General features: G+C 45.0%; 1 protein-coding gene across 2 annotated transcripts in view; it reads right to left on the minus strand.

Moving 5' to 3' along the window:
* Positions 1–15,780, minus strand: part of adam19a (ADAM metallopeptidase domain 19a) — a 144,707-nt gene that overhangs the window by 23,327 nt on the left and 105,600 nt on the right. For both annotated transcript variants that reach the window (XM_080519111.1, XM_080519110.1), the window contains exons 11-17: positions 14,451–14,593; positions 13,952–14,129; positions 10,232–10,321; positions 8,569–8,764; positions 7,156–7,264; positions 4,689–4,893; positions 1,363–1,440 (exon numbers count right to left, since the gene is read on the minus strand). In XM_080519111.1, coding sequence (XP_080375237.1) covers positions 1,363–1,440; positions 4,689–4,893; positions 7,156–7,264; positions 8,569–8,764; positions 10,232–10,321; positions 13,952–14,129; positions 14,451–14,593 — 999 coding nt within the window. The remainder of the gene's footprint in view (positions 1–1,362; positions 1,441–4,688; positions 4,894–7,155; positions 7,265–8,568; positions 8,765–10,231; positions 10,322–13,951; positions 14,130–14,450; positions 14,594–15,780) is intronic.

Genomic DNA, 15,780 nt, shown 5'->3' on the forward strand with positions numbered 1-15,780 from the left:
GCCTGCACCGATACAGATAGCAGTATCTGCTCTGATTAACCAGGCCTGCACCGATACAGATAGCAGTATTGGCTCTGATAAACCAGGCCTGCACCGATACAGATAGCAGTATCGGCTCTGATAAACCAGGCCTGCACCGATACAGATAGCAGTATCTGCTCTGATTAACCAGGCCTGCACCGATACAGATAGCAGCATCGGCTCTGATAAACCAGGCCTGCACCGATACAGATAGCAGTATCGGCTCTGAGTAACCAGGCCTGCACCGATACAGATAGCAGTATCGGCTCTGATAAACCAGGCCTGCACCGATACAGATAGCAGTATCGGCTCTGAGTAACCAGGCCTGCACCGATACAGATAGCAGTATCGGCTCTGAATGGCCTTTGCAGAAGGCGTCACCTCTGACTCTGGTTTCTACAAAGTTTCTCCTGTTAGAGAGTTTTTCTTTCCACAGTCACAAATAAACCTGCTGCTCATGTGGATCTGTTGGGTTTTTCTATTCTCTCTGTTGAAAGCACCAAGGAAGGACTGTGTTGTATTTGGTGTTATAGAAATAAAGTTGAATTGAATTGAAAAGACATAAAAGCCTGGATGAGCTGTAATGTTCTCCTTCTAAACTCAGACAAAACATACGTTATTACATTTGTCCTAAAACATGTGAGAGAAATGATGTGAACATCTGGCACCACTGGATGGTTTTACTTTGACCTCCTCTGTGAGCCTGGGACTCACTTTGGACCAAGACTTGTCCCCCAACTCCCACATTAAAAGTGTCTGCAGGACATCTTCACCTGAAATGCCTCTGAAATCAGGAACGTGTTGATTCAGAGTGACGAAATGCAAAATGAATCCATGAAATTGTTACTTCTAGACTATTGTTATTCTCGATTATACAGATGTCTGAATAAAAAATAAAAGTCTCTGCTTGATTCAAAATTCTGCTATTCATCACTTGTCAGTGAAATCCACCAAAACGGTAAATCAAAATGGTCTAAAGCAATATGAGATAGTTCAAAGCTTTTATCATGATTTCAACATTTGCGTCATTCAGTGCTTTCAGATTTCAATATCTAGTTCCATGCTGTCAGGTTCTACCATTAGATCACTCTGGATCACATCTTTGGAGGTCAAATTAGCCAAAGCAGGTTTTCGGATCATCACAATACATGACTCATCATCTGCTGCTCCGCCAACCACTCATCTCATAAACCTGCCTGCTTGTTCTCCGGCAATACATACTTCATTGCTGCAGTTGTTGAATTCCACTCATTTCCCCGTCTTTGAACCGTTTCAAAGCTCCACCTTTTCCCAAGGATTGTGTGTGTGTGTGTGTGTGTGTGTGTGTGTGTGTGTGTGTACCCCGTTGCGGTGGCAGCGTGTGATGCAGGCCTCCAGCTCGGTGAACGAGGCGTTCCGGCAGCGGCGGTCTCGGCAGACCTGTGGTCAAGAAAGCAGAGGATGAGGATCCTGGTTCTCTGCTTCCCTCGGGGTTCTGCTCCTTCACATTCTGTCCTGTGTTCTATTCTTTGGACACTTTCATGCAGAACCTAACTGGCCTGCTTCTACTTCCTCTCACTCATATCTTCACTACTGGAACCTTGGTTCTGGTCAAGTCTTGTCCTCAGCCTCTGTCCGTCTCTTCTCCAGGTCACGGGAACCAGAGGTTGCAGGTTCTATCCCCACCGTGGTTCCCTGGCAGGACCCATGACTTCCACCAGTGCCCTGGAGAGCCAGACTGCCCCCCCCCCCCCCCCAAGTGGGTCTATTCCATAAAGAACTTTCCTCTTAAAACACGATTATTATTATTGTTATTATTGGTTCCATGTGTGTCGGTGATGTTTCACTTCTCGATACATCCGCCCTGACAGTGAACCTGCTCCGTGGTTAAGACAAGGTATGTTTCATGAGTGTATTTCCTGGACGCCTCGTTGTGGTTTGGTGCCACTGAGTCGCTTCATGTCACTGTGTTGTTTCTTTCAGTGACAACAAGAGATGTCAGGATCATATTTCCTTCTCGTCCTGTTTGGCTGATAGTTCTGGTTTCCAGCTGCAGTGGTCCAACGTTGGTCCTTCTGATGTTGACAGGTCTCACCAGAGCTCCAATGATAATATCCAATCAAAAGAAGCTGAGGAAGTTTACATGACTTCATTTGTAAACTCTGAGTTGAATACATGTTTAGTTGATTTGATCATTTTTTACATGAAGGCAGTTATTTAAGAAACCCTTTTAGGTTATTTCCCATATCAAGTGGAAAATGTGACAATGAGACTCTGCTGTTGGTAATAAACAGTAAAACTGACCCCTGCATGACTTTATTCATATTTCTATTTACTCATCACCAGTGGTGTGCAGTCGGGGGCAGCAGGGTGAGCACTGCTGGCCCTCACAAAAAATATTATTATTATCATTTTTTTGATCATTAAAAAGGGATTGTGAAACCTGTGTCTGGAATCAATTCGTGACTTTAGCAACTTTATCCAGAAGACGACAGAATGCAGAGAAAAGCATCGCTAACCTCTGATGGAAGCTGGACCTGCTATTGGGTTAAAATGTTGAGTGACAGGACCATCAGCCAATCAGAGGTTGATGTGTTATTGAAGGACCTCCTCAGGACCAGCAGAGTTTCTAGTGCTGGTCTGGGTGTGGTCGTTGAAATGAGCTTGACTGATTGGCTCATGGGCTCATGGGCAGGAGGTGATGACTGTTATTATCTGCTCCTCTGGAGTGATGGAGGCTGATTGAACATGAAGGTCATGATACATAGAGGACCTGCTTCAGGTGAGTAGAAGAAGAAGAAGACGACAGCAGAAGTGATGAGTGAACTCAGACCAACAAAGGCTTCGTCAGCATTTTACAGCAGGAGGATTTAATCTACAAGTGATGGTGATGCTAGTTTGTTTTGTTTTTTACTTTTTACCCCCCCCCCCCCCCCCCCCCCCCCCTGCAAACCTGTTGGAAACCCTGGAAGGAGATGTGATGGTGAAGCTGCACAGTCTTGATGTGTTGTGGTTGTTGATCATCTGTCATGTTGGTGTGGATGAAGTACTGATGTATGGTCGTGGCCTTACTTTGGATTCACATAGTGTCTTACAGTAGGACATACTGTGTGGCAGGGTGGAGGTGGGGGGTTGTATTATCTTACTGCTGGCCCTGACTGAAACACCACCACACGCTACTGATCATCATCTGCACACACTGATTGTTGAGTTGTAAATAAAGCTTCACACTGAAAAGTGTCTGTGTCTGATGATCCGCTGACATCAGGTAGAAGCAGGTCTCAGGTAGAAGCAGGTCTCAGGTAGAAGCAGGTCTCAGGTAGAAGCAGGTCTCAGGTAGAAGCATGTCTCAGGTAGAAGCAGGTCTCAGGTAGAAGCAGGTCTCAGGTAGAAGCAGGTCTCAGGTAGAAGCAGGTCTCAGGTAGAAGCAGGTCTCAGGTAGAAGCATGTCTCAGATAGAAGCAGGTCTCAGGTAGAAGCAGGTCTCAGGTAGAAGCAGGTCTCAGGTAGAAGCAGGTCTCAGGTAGAAGCAGGTCTCAGGTAGAAGCAGGTCTCAGGTAGAAGCAGGTCTCAGAGCTGAACTGTGGTGAATCTGCATTCCTGCAGGGGACCGACTGGATCCCACGACTCCAGATTAATTCTCCACAGGCAACATCTGCTCTGCTTTTAGAGCATCTAGGAGCACAATTGTTGGTTCAGAGCTCTTATGCTACCTGGACAATAACAGGACTGCAACGTCCTGCAGAGAGACGATGTCAGAGGAGAAGAGACAACATGTTGGGTCTAAACCTGACCTGACCCTTTACCTAGCTCACCTTGGTAATTATGGCAGTTTTAAAACATGCTCACCCCAAGGTCAGAGCGAATAAATTCACCTTTATTACAGCAACATTATGAAAAGAACATTTTCTGAAAATGGTTCAATGAGGTTCATTATGACTTCAGATCTACTATAAGTACTCTACTTTCTGAGTTTCAATTTACAATGTTCTTTTACTGCAACGAGCCCAAGAGACAGCAGTGCAACAATCCTGCCGTCAAGTCAGCATGTTGATCACTAACACAGATTTAGACAAATATGTGAACCACATTTGAGAGAAAAGGGCCTTTTGCGTCCATACAGAAGGTCTTGGATCATTAAGTTGAGCTCGTGAAAAAGTAAAGTCAGAAACCTGAAAGACATTTTTATGACTCAAAATCATTCAGGATGAGAAATAGAAATAGCTGAAAAGGGGTTTGAAAACAAGTAAAACTGAAGGTTGATATATTCAAGGTGAAGAATGATTATTGACATTGTTAAAAACAAATAAAGTTGCGTTCAAGGTTAAAAGAGTTTGCTCAGATTTGTGGTCTTTTGAACCAAACAAACTTTTTACATTCAGTACAAACTGAGCTTTGATCGTCTTTGATCCTTTTAGATCCAATGACCGAGGCTCTGCTTTGATCCTGGAGTCGGCATTGCTTTGATTGACAACACGAGGCGGCACTTTTCTCGATTCATGCTCTTGGATAAATCAACAACTGTCTGTACGCAACCATCTACTCACAGCTGCATTCAGATCTGATCTATGTTTACTTCAGATTTGTCTACACTGTTGTATTTCCATGTGTGTCCATGTCTCGATGTCTAGAATCCTTCAGTCGCAGTGGTAGTGAACACACACACACACACACACACAGGGACGTACCTTGCCCTCGCCACACTTGGTGCCGGTGGCGACGAGGCCGGGGTCTGGCAGGTCTCCCTGACCGTCCTGGGTGCTGTACACGTAGGTCCCCCGACACTTCACCTCCACCCCGTTGGTCTTGATGGTGGTGTCGATGGACACGGCGTTGGTGCCTTTGGGCTTCTTCGCAGCGCTGAGACACTGGATCTTACCACACATAGCGTCACTACACACACACACACACACGCACACACACACACACACACAAAATATGTACAGACACAAATTGACAAGAAATTTCAGAAGGTAAGACGCTGAAATATATTTTTGGGTCTGTGATTTATAAAAATAAATTTTGAACACTATTGTAAGAGTCTGATTTAACCTCAAAGAGTTTAATGACACAAAAGTAAAAAAAGAAACACTATTAAGTGGTACTTTAATAACATCTCATTTGTAGGAAAAGTGCAGCAGCGGCCAAATGCACTAATATTTCAGGTTTGAAATTGTATTTAAATATAATTTCTTTTCTAGCTGGATTTCAGTCGGATATTGTAAAATAATATCAGTGGTTACACATTCTGACATGTCTTGTTTTTTAAACTGGGATGGTACTTTTTTATACTCCATCATATCTGTTTAACCCTTTGGGGCCTGAAGCATTTCATGCCGTTTTTCACTACAATTGATTTTTCCTTTATATCTCAGATGTAAAATCCTTAAACCTTGCGCCTTTTTTGGTGTCATTTTGTTCAGGACAACCTCATAAATGCATTTCTGAAGTATTTTCATCACTTTGGCATACTGTATTAAAACAGTGGATCTAAAAACACCATAAAATTACAAATTCGGTTGGTAAAAACATAGATTTATTGACTATAAAAGTCACAGACATGGTTAACGAATCATTTTGTTTACTTGTAAAGTAAATCTAAACTATAATTAACTAAAATGTATCAAAACAGGACTGAAAAAACAGTTGTATACAGATATTTACAGTGAAATAGAAGCACTGCCTCAGGCGTTTTTGTAAAACTATTTACAAAAGGTCACACATATTTTTCCTCATATCTCCGCTTTTATTTGGGCGATCAACGCCATTTAAAAACCAGCTTGTAGTTTTATATCTGCACTTTCGACACGGATTGAAACGCTGGACCAGACGACGCTGTGCTGTGACGCTACGGCCTTTTCAAACGGTCATGTGACGAGGACGCACCGGTGAGTCCACAGGCCCCAGAGGGTTAATAAACGTATACATCAACTGACCTTGTGCACAAACTGGCAATAAGAGAAGAGTTTCACCGGTAAAGGGATTTAAATAAAGTGTTGATGTTATTATCTGAAGACCCCTCCATGTGCACTCTGCCCTCGCCCACGAGCCTGAAACAGCATGAAGTGGTGGAGATCAGTGATTCTCAACCATCCAGCTGTGAACAACTGTCCATTCTACTGCTGAGGGCCGCAATGCTGCTTCTCACCACTCGGGGCAGTGATGAGTTATTCAGTTGAACAAGGTCTCCCTTTCAATTCCAGATAAAAAGTTAACAAAAAAATCTGTTGGAAAACTTTTGAGAAATTCAACTTTTAAAACTAGTTCCTCAGAACTCGTCTATTTTATTTGATCTATTATATTTGCTCTATTCAGTTACTGCTCTAATACAAGTGTAACCCAGGGTTATTTTATTGTCAAAGTTATTGTGTTATGTTTTTTAGATTGTTTATTTTGTCTTATACGTTCCATCTTCTTGGGTGAAGGAGCACAGTTTGGTGCTCCTGTCCAGAGACTTGTTGAGCCAGAAGATCCTTGTTTTGTGTTAAAGAATATCCTGCCTGGGTTGTTTGTGCTGGATCAACCTGGATAAACACCTGAATGTCACCTGAGAGGCCACGATGGACGCTTCTCAACCAAACACCACCTGCTTCCAAGGACGGTGGCAGGAAACGGATCGTCCAACTCGTTTGGAGGATTCTTGAGTTTGACTGAGATCTCAGATCAGTTTAGTTGCTACTTTCTTTTTTATTTGTTTTTTTTTGGGTGAAGCTTGATGCACAAAGAACTGATACATCAGAAAACTCAACAATGACAACAAACGATAATGTTTTATCCACGTGTTCGTAATGGTTTGCTGGAGGTTTGTTTCTTTCTCAAGGTGAGTCTCCACTGCCAGTCTCCTAATGGACCTTGTAGAGCCTGAAGGCGAGTGGAGGGAAGACATCGTGAAGGTTTTGATGACCAGGTTGGTCAAGATTTGGATTTGTCTGCCCACTCGGTGGAAAAGGGTGACACAAGCGTGCTACAAACCAGAGATCGCGACAGTTGAAACAAATGCTTAATTTGGCCAAATCCATACGTATGTAAAGTTACTGAAGGACACCTGACGTCCAGGATTGTCCCAACGTGTGATGAAAAAGTCCCAGCTGTGTCCCAGACTGTTGTGTGGAAGACAGTCCTGTCTCACCACGTCCCTCCACCGCCTCGCCTCACCTCTTGTCACACTTCATGTAGTTTCCATGTCCGTCTTTTCCACAGTTGCCAAACGCATTTCCTGCTGCATTCACATCTTCAAAACAAGCGTCGTGGGCCGGTCGGGCTCCTGCCAACAGAACCATCAGAACCCCTGAGTCCACCATGAATCACTGAGCTCCGTCACCAGATCAACCCCGTCAGGAACAATCCTGCTCCACCTCACTTCTGTGGACGTGTGATTCAGTCCTAACAGTGAATCCACAATATATTCACACCTAGCTAATCCTACACTGTGTGCACTGTCTCACTATTTGTTTTTAAAAGCACAACAGTGTTCCGCTATTGTGTTTATCTCAGCAGACGACATTAAACATATCTATTGTATTACCATAAATTAAAAACAATAGAGTAATGCCGTCATGTTTAACAAGAGATATGTGGTTCATTTCATCACAGTAGCAGTGAAATCAAAGAGTGATTCACCAGAAATACAAATAGACGACAGATAGTTTCTGCTCCCAGCAGGAGGAACCTGAAGGTCTCAGGTGTGTTGGTGCTGAGATACATTCTGAACCTTCCAGACAAGATAATCAACCCAAAGTATTTCATGTTGGTGTTTTTCATTGTGTTCATCAAAATAAGGCGACATAACCAACAATAATTACTATATAGAAATACTGCAGCATCTTGTTTTTGTCAGGGTTCATGGTCTGTGTGTGTTCAGTACTGAGTGTTGGTCAGTGTGTTCAGTACTGAGTGTTGGTCAGTGTGTGTTCAGTACTGAGTGTTGATCAGTGTGTGTGTTCAGTACTGAGTGTTGATCAGTGTGTGTGTTCAGTACTGAGTGTTGATCAGTGTGTGTGTTCAGTACTGAGTGTTGATCAGTGTGTGTGTTCAGTACTGAGTGTTGGTCAGTGTGTTCAGTACTGAGTGTTGATCAGTGTGTTCAGTACTGAGTGTTGGTCACAGTGTGTTCAGTACTGAGTGTTGGTCAGTGTGTGTGTTCAGTACTGAGTGTTGGTCAGTGTGTTCAGTACTGAGTGTTGGTCAGTGTGTTCAGTACTGAGTGTTGGTCACAGTGTGTTCAGTACTGAGTGTTGATTAGTGTGTGTGTTCAGTATTGAGTGTTGGTCAGTGTGTTCAGTACTGAGTGTTGGTCACAGTGTGTTCAGTACTGAGTGTTGGTCAATGTGTTCAGTACCGAGTGTTGAGTCAGTGTTGGGTTCAGTACTGAGTGTTGGTCAGTGTGTTCAGTACTGAGCGTTGGTCAATGTGTTCAGTACCGAGTGTTGAGTCAGTGTTGGGTTCAGTACTGAGTGTTGATTAGTGTGTGTGTTCAGTATTGAGTGTTGGTCACAGTGTGTTCAGTACTGAGTGTTGAGTCAGTGTTGGGTTCAGTACTGAGTGTTGAGTCAGTGTTGGGTTCAGTACCGTAGCCCCACAGCTGCAGGCACTGCTGCAGGTGGGTGAGACACATGCCGTGGTGGCAGTAGGCGCGGCCCTGCAGGCAGGGGGAGCCGTCCAGCAGGTAGACGTTGGGGGGGCAGTAGGGCGACGCCCCGGTGCAGTACTCCGGGAGGTCACAGGCCCCGGCGGCGCCGCGGCACATCGTTCCTGCTTGCTTCAACTGCAACGACAAACAATGAGCCGGGGCGTGAGTCTCAGGTTGACCAGCAGGGGGAGGCGTGAGTCTCAGGTTGACCAGCAGGGGGAGCTGTGAGTCTCAGGTTGACCAGCAGGGGGAGACATGAGTCTCAGGTTGACCAGCAGGGGGAGACATGAGTCTCAGGTTGACCAGCAGGGGGAGACGTGAGTCTCAGGTTGACCAGCAGGGGGAGACGTGAGTCTCAGGTTGACCAGCAGGGGGAGACGTGAGTCTCAGGTTGACCAGCAGGGGGAGCTGTGAGTCTCAGGTTGACCAGCAGGGGGAGACGTGAGTCTCAGGTTGACCAGCAGGGGGAGACGTGAGTCTCAGGTTGACCAGCAGGGGGAGACGTGAGTCTCAGGTTGACCAGCAGGGGGAGCTGTGAGTCTCAGGTTGACCAGCAGGGGGAGGCGTCACTACAGGTCAGTGTCTGTTTGGACCAGTTCCACTGTAGGAGGGGGAACTCAAATAAACTGGAACATAACAGCTGTGATTCAACTCACTGCTTCATGAAAAACATCAGAACAATTAAATGTCATCAAGACTCCTCAAAAGATTAGGACTGGACAAAAGACTGGAAATATATTCAACTCAGCAATTATTTAATGAATTGAGTTATTTGTTCCAGAGGTGACTGAAGCATGTCAGAGTTCCTCAGAAATAAAGGTCAGGAGAAGCTTTTGAACAATCTCAGAAAGATGTAAAATGATGGCCTCAGGTTTCAAACTGTTCAACATTTAATGTGATTTTAGTAATCCGAAAATGTTTGTTGCTTCTTGTTTTTAACATGTTGGAGTCAAATCAGCCCTCAGAGATATTGACCATCAGAACGTTACAAGGGGAACTCAAATAACACCAAAGCAAAAAACATTTGTCTTCCGACTTCACACGTCATGATGAACACGGCACAAGGCGGTGTAGTTCCTGCGCCAGGCCTTTAGGTGGCGCTGTGACCCAGTGGCACAAAACTACACCGGAACATGAAGAAAATCCTGGCGTTTGAGAAACCCAACATGTCGCCGTATCAAACCCACATTACGTCAGCATCGTGTCGTCATGACGACCGTCACCAAGAGGCTCGTGAGCTCATCGGGTGTAAAGGTGGAGCGATGACATCATCATCCACATCTCAAAGCTGAGGCAGCGTTTTTAAAATTTCGCACCTCTGGATCCCGCTTTCAAAAACTCCTGTTTCCTACAAGGTGGTTGCCGTGGAGACGATCCGGTGACACGAAAGTGTCCCGGTGTGGACAGGGCCTGGTGTACGCGTTGTTGTGGAAACACTAAGAGGACTGTTTTACATGACGGTGACACTGGGACTGCTGCAGGTCCAACATGTCCTCCTGTCCTCTGAAAGCACATTGGTCAGTGTGTGTGTGTCTGTGTGTGTGTGTGTGTGTGTGTGTGTGTGTGTGTGTGTGTGTGTGTGTGTGTGTGTGTGTGTCTTACTCTGCAGCCCTGGCAGCACACTCCATGAGCACACTGAGCCTCCGCCTTCAGGGTGCAGTTGTTGGCGTTGCAGCAGAGGTTGGAGCACTCCTGTACACATCAGGGAACACGAATCACAATCAGGTCATGCAGTCAACTTCACCTCAAGTCAACATCAAATGGGAAGTTTTACAGTATTTATACAATCAAATGTATGTCCTTGGAAGTGTGAATGTATTGTTAATCAATACTTTAGTGTTGCTAATACTTTACTCATTATTGTAAGATCTTACATTGATTAGTGATATCCAGTGATTGTTGAAATCCGTGTATGACGTCAGACAGTCGGTCATTAGCGATAAAAATACCCTTGGTACCCTCATCCTCTTAAAACTGGTGTCGTGTCGGAATGTCTCATTATCACTCTCAGGGACATGAAGGCTGGTGTGAACGTCCGGGGCTAGTAAAAGCTTTGCTCGGGCAACTGAATCCTCTACACACCTTGTGGTGTTTTGCAATATTTTGACGTTTTCTCTGATCCAACCTGCTGAGATTTCTGATCCATGAAGCCTCGTCTGCTTTACTGTTGCTGAAACGACTCCAGTGTTTCCCTGCTGCTGCTCTGCAAACTGTGGACTGGATTTCCTGACCGGAGGCGGGTCACAATGTTTCAGCTGCGGCTGCTTAAAAGCGCTTTATAAATAAAGTTGATTGAAAGTTGATTGATTGAAAGCAACGCAGCAACATGGACGTTATCAAAGCAACGCAGCAACGTGGACGTTATCAAAGCAACGCAGCAACGTGGACGTTATCAAAGCAATGCAGCAACGTTGACGTTATCAATGCAACGCAGCAACATGGATGTTATCAAAGCAACGCAGCAACGTGGACGTTATCAAAGCAACGCAGCAACGTGGACGTTATCAAAGCAACGCAGCAACGTGGATGTTATCAAAGCAACGCAGCAACGTGGACGTTATCAAAGCAACACAGTAAAGTGGATGTTATCAAAGCAACGTGGACGTTATCAAAGCAACGCAGCAAAGTGGATGTTATCAAAGCAACACAGCAAAGTGGATGTTTTCAGAGCAACGCAGCAACATGGATGTTATCAAAGCAACGCAGCAAAGTGGATGTTATCAAAGCAACGCAGCAACATGGATGTTATCAAAGCAACACAGAAATGTGGATGTTATCAAAGCAACATGGACGTTATCAAAGCAATGCAGCAAAGTGGATGTTATCAAAGCAACGCAGCAAAGTGGATGTTATCAAAGCAACGCAGCAAAGTGGATGTTATCAAAGCAACGCAGCAAAGTGGATGTTATCAAAGCAACGCAGCAAAGTGGATGTTATCAAAGCAACATGGACGTTATCAAAGCAATGCAGCAAAGTGGATGTTATCAAAGCAACACAGCAAAGTGGATGTTATCAAAGCAACATGGACGTTATCAAAGCAACGCAGCAAAGTGGATGTTATCAAAGCAACGCAGCAAAGGGGATGTTATCAAAGCAACATGGACGTTATCAAAGCAATGCAGCAACATGGATGTTATCAAAGCAACATGGACGTTATCAAAGCAATGCAGCAACATGGATGTTATCAAAGCAACATGGACGTTATCAAAGCAATGCAGCAACATGGATGTTATCAAAGCAACATGGACGTTATCAAAGCAATGCAGCAACATGGATGTTATCAAAGCCGTAGTACAGCGAGGCGCCGCTCTGCCGCCAGACGTCAGCGTTTTAAACCTGCAGCTCTCCAGGAGAAGCTCTGACTTCAGAACAATGAGCAGTCTACTAGGAAGGCTGATTGTTCTATTAGTGACTGTCAATGTTTTCATTCCCTTTCTGTGTTTCTACACAGTAAAGTGAGTCGACCACAAACAAATCTTTGAAACATTCTGCACAGAGAACAAACCAGCACAGGAAAACCACACATTTCCCTCAATCAATCCCACTAAAGTTGATGTGTTTACAAACAAACCTGTGTTTGCAGCCATCAAACTGCTTATGTTCCCTACATGACATCATATTGGGAACCTGTTTTATGGGTTTGTGGGATATACCATCAACTTTTGTCCCATTCAGCCCAGAAAAGAAGTCAGACTTTCTCAGCGTCTTCAAGCAACGACAATATTCTTGTTACCATGAATGGTTTTTCCACTGCAAGACTGACTGTACCAGGTGTGGTACCAGGTGTGGTACCTGGTGTGGTACCAGGTGTGGTACCAGGTGTGGTACCTGGTGTGCATGACGCTGGTAAGATGTCAACAAAGGTTAAATATTGAATGTTACTCAATGTTTGTATGAGTAATGATGAATTCCTCTCAGAAAGGTGTTGATAAGGTATTAGAGATGTACATCCTAAATGTTCTATTGGATTCTGGTGGAGGAACTTTAAAGTTCTGCATCATCTGTTGAATTCTGGTTCCAATCCCTGATGCTTCAAAATGCTCTGGATTGGATATTTCTGTGAAGTTCTACATTCGTCTCTCTGAGTGAGACACAACCACTGCAGATAACCAGGCGATGGGCTGAAGCCTGGAGGAGGCAGTATCAGGCAGTATCAGGCAGTATCAGGCAGTATCAGGCAGTATCAGGCAGTATCAGGCAGTATCAGGCAGTGTCAGACAGTATCAGGCAGTATCAGACAGTATCAGGCAGTATCAGGCAGTATCAGACAGTATCAGACAGTATCAGGCAGTATCAGGCAGTATCAGGCAGTGTCAGACAGTATCAGGCAGTATCAGACAGTATCAGGCAGTATCAGGCAGTATCAGGCAGTGTCAGACAGTATCAGGCAGTATCAGACAGTATCAGGCAGTATCAGGCAGTATCAGGCAGTATCAGACAGTATCAGACAGTATCAGGCAGTATCAGGCAGTATCAGGCAGTGTCAGACAGTATCAGGCAGTATCAGACAGTATCAGGCAGTATCAGGCAGTATCAGGCAGTGTCAGACAGTATCAGGCAGTATCAGACAGTATCAGGCAGTATCAGGCAGTATCAGGCAGTATCAGGCAGTATCAGACAGTATCAGGCAGTATCAGGCAGTGTCAGACAGTATCAGGCAGTATCAGGCAGTATCAGGCAGTGTCAGGCAGTGTCAGGCAGTATCAGGCAGTATCAGACAGTATCAGGCAGTATCAGACAGTATCAGGCAGTATCAGGCAGTATCAGGCAGTATCAGACAGTATCAGACAGTGTCAGGCAGTATCAGGCAGTATCAGGCAGTATCAGGCAGTATCAGGCAGTATCAGGCAGTATCAGACAGTATCAGGCAGTATCAGGCAGTATCAGGCAGTATCAGGCAGTATCAGACAGTATCAGACAGTGTCAGGCAGTATCAGGCAGTATCAGGCAGTATCAGGCAGTATCAGGCAGTATCAGGCAGTATCAGGCAGTATCAGACAGTATCAGGCAGTATCAGGCAGTATCAGGCAGTATCAGGCAGTGTCAGGCAGTGTCAGGCAGTATCAGGCAGTATCAGGCAGTATCAGACAGTATCAGACAGTATCAGGCAGTATCAGGCAGTATCAGGCAGTATCAGGCAGTGTCAGGCAGTGTCAGGCAGTATCAGGCAGTATCAGGCAGTATCAGACAGTATCAGACAGTATCAGACAGTATCAGACAGTATCAGACAGTATCAGACAGTATCAGTCCAAGATGTTCCACAACAGAGATTGTGGCTTGATGTCGTAATCTAAATAGATCTGAAATAACATCTGTGCTCACATCAGGTTCTCCACAGTCGCACTCTTCTCCCTCCTCCACAAAGCCGTTCCCACACTTTTTCCCCCCGACCAGGTCCTTCATGTTGGGCATGTTGTAGAGGCACATGCCCCCCCCCTTCTGGAAGTAGCTGTCCAGGTCACGCTTGCTGCAGCGGCTGAAGACTCGGGGAAACGGGTGCCTGGACACACAACACACATCAGAAATGAATGTGAAAATGCCTAATTTGTGAAATAACAAAATAAGCTGGAAAACTGAAAACACAGTCAATGTATTGCTTTTGTCTGCCGTAAATTCATCCAAGATCTCTTCTATTTGACAATTTGCTTTGTATGGTTTGTAAAACAAGATTTTATTACCACATTACTGTTTGAATGAACACATTATCCTCTAGTTTCTTGTGTTTCTGAGAGTATTTCCCATTAGAGTGGAACTCGTCTTCTCTCCACCAGTAGTCAATGGAGAGTTGTGACTTCGCCAGTGAGCCAGGCAGCAGCTTTACCCGGTGGCAGCGGCCATCACGCAGCCCCCCTCCTCCGCCGTGGCCTCCACACAGCAGCCGTCGTGGTCGTGGCTCATGCCCAGGTTGTGCCCGATCTCGTGAGCCATGGTGGCGGCGGCGCCGACGGGCAGCTCCGAGTGGTCCTGAGGACGCAGGACAGTCAGTCCCCGAAGACACACGTCACACAGGAACTGCCTTGATACTTGAAGGCAAGGTCACTTTGTAGCAAAGCTGCTGTTGTTAACATCTGTAGAGAACGTCTAGCTGTCGTCTCCTCATGAGGATTTCACCTGCTTTATTATTAAGACGCTACGAATAATGAGCTTTTCCCCCCCTCACTGATAAAAAGGTTAATAATAACACAGAAACCCTGCAGGTGTATAACCAAACATTAAAAGGTCTCATTCGTTTCTAAACTGCATTTCCTGTTAAGACAAAAAACTACAGGTTCAGAATATGTTGCATTCTGGAAACTTTAAAAAAAAGGTCGCTTTCAGAGACGTTTAAAATCAAGGCCGTGCAAAATAAACCAAACACACAGTTTCTAGGTGAAAACATTGTTGTGAGTCGTTGAAGACTGGAGGTGAACTTGGTTCCTGTCCTGGATCACAGTGACGCCAGCAGCACTCTGACATGTGACCATCATTGTTTTGATGAACAGGAAAAGGATTTCACTAATGAATGGAGTCCCACTGATCACAGCCAGGTTAATATACAGGCTCATACTGCAGCGCTCTGACAGCAGGACTGTGGCCATACATACACTCACTAATGCTGTGAAATACAACTGCTGAGTAGCGATTCAGGGGAGCGATTGTCTGATGAAGACGATTGTCTGATGAAGACGATTGTCTGATGAAGACGATTGTCTGATGAAGACGATTGTCTGATGAAGACGATTATCTGATGAAGACGATTGTCTGATGAAGACGATTGTCTGATGAAGACGATTGTCTGATGAAGACGATTATCTGATGAAGACGATTGTCTGATGAAGACGATTGTCTGATGAAGACGATTGTCTGATGAAGACGATTATCTGATGAAGACGATTGTCTGATGAAGACGATTATCTGATGAAGACGATTGTCTGATGAAGACGATTGTCTGATGAAGACGATTGTCTGATGAAGACGATTGTCTGATGAAGACGATTGTCTGATGAAGATCACTTCACTCTATTTCAACAACACCTTGTGTTGCTGCTGCAGCACTAAACCATATATAGTGTTTCTAAAACCACGTATTCACCTGGAAGTGAGACAGGTGAGGTGAGGTGAGACAGGTGAGGTGAGAGAGGTGAGGTGAGATAGGTGAGGTGAGACAGGTG

This window comes from Blennius ocellaris (assembly GCF_963422515.1).
Source record: "Blennius ocellaris genome assembly, chromosome: 23".
In the NCBI taxonomy this organism is placed as follows: Eukaryota; Metazoa; Chordata; class Actinopteri; order Blenniiformes; family Blenniidae; genus Blennius; species Blennius ocellaris.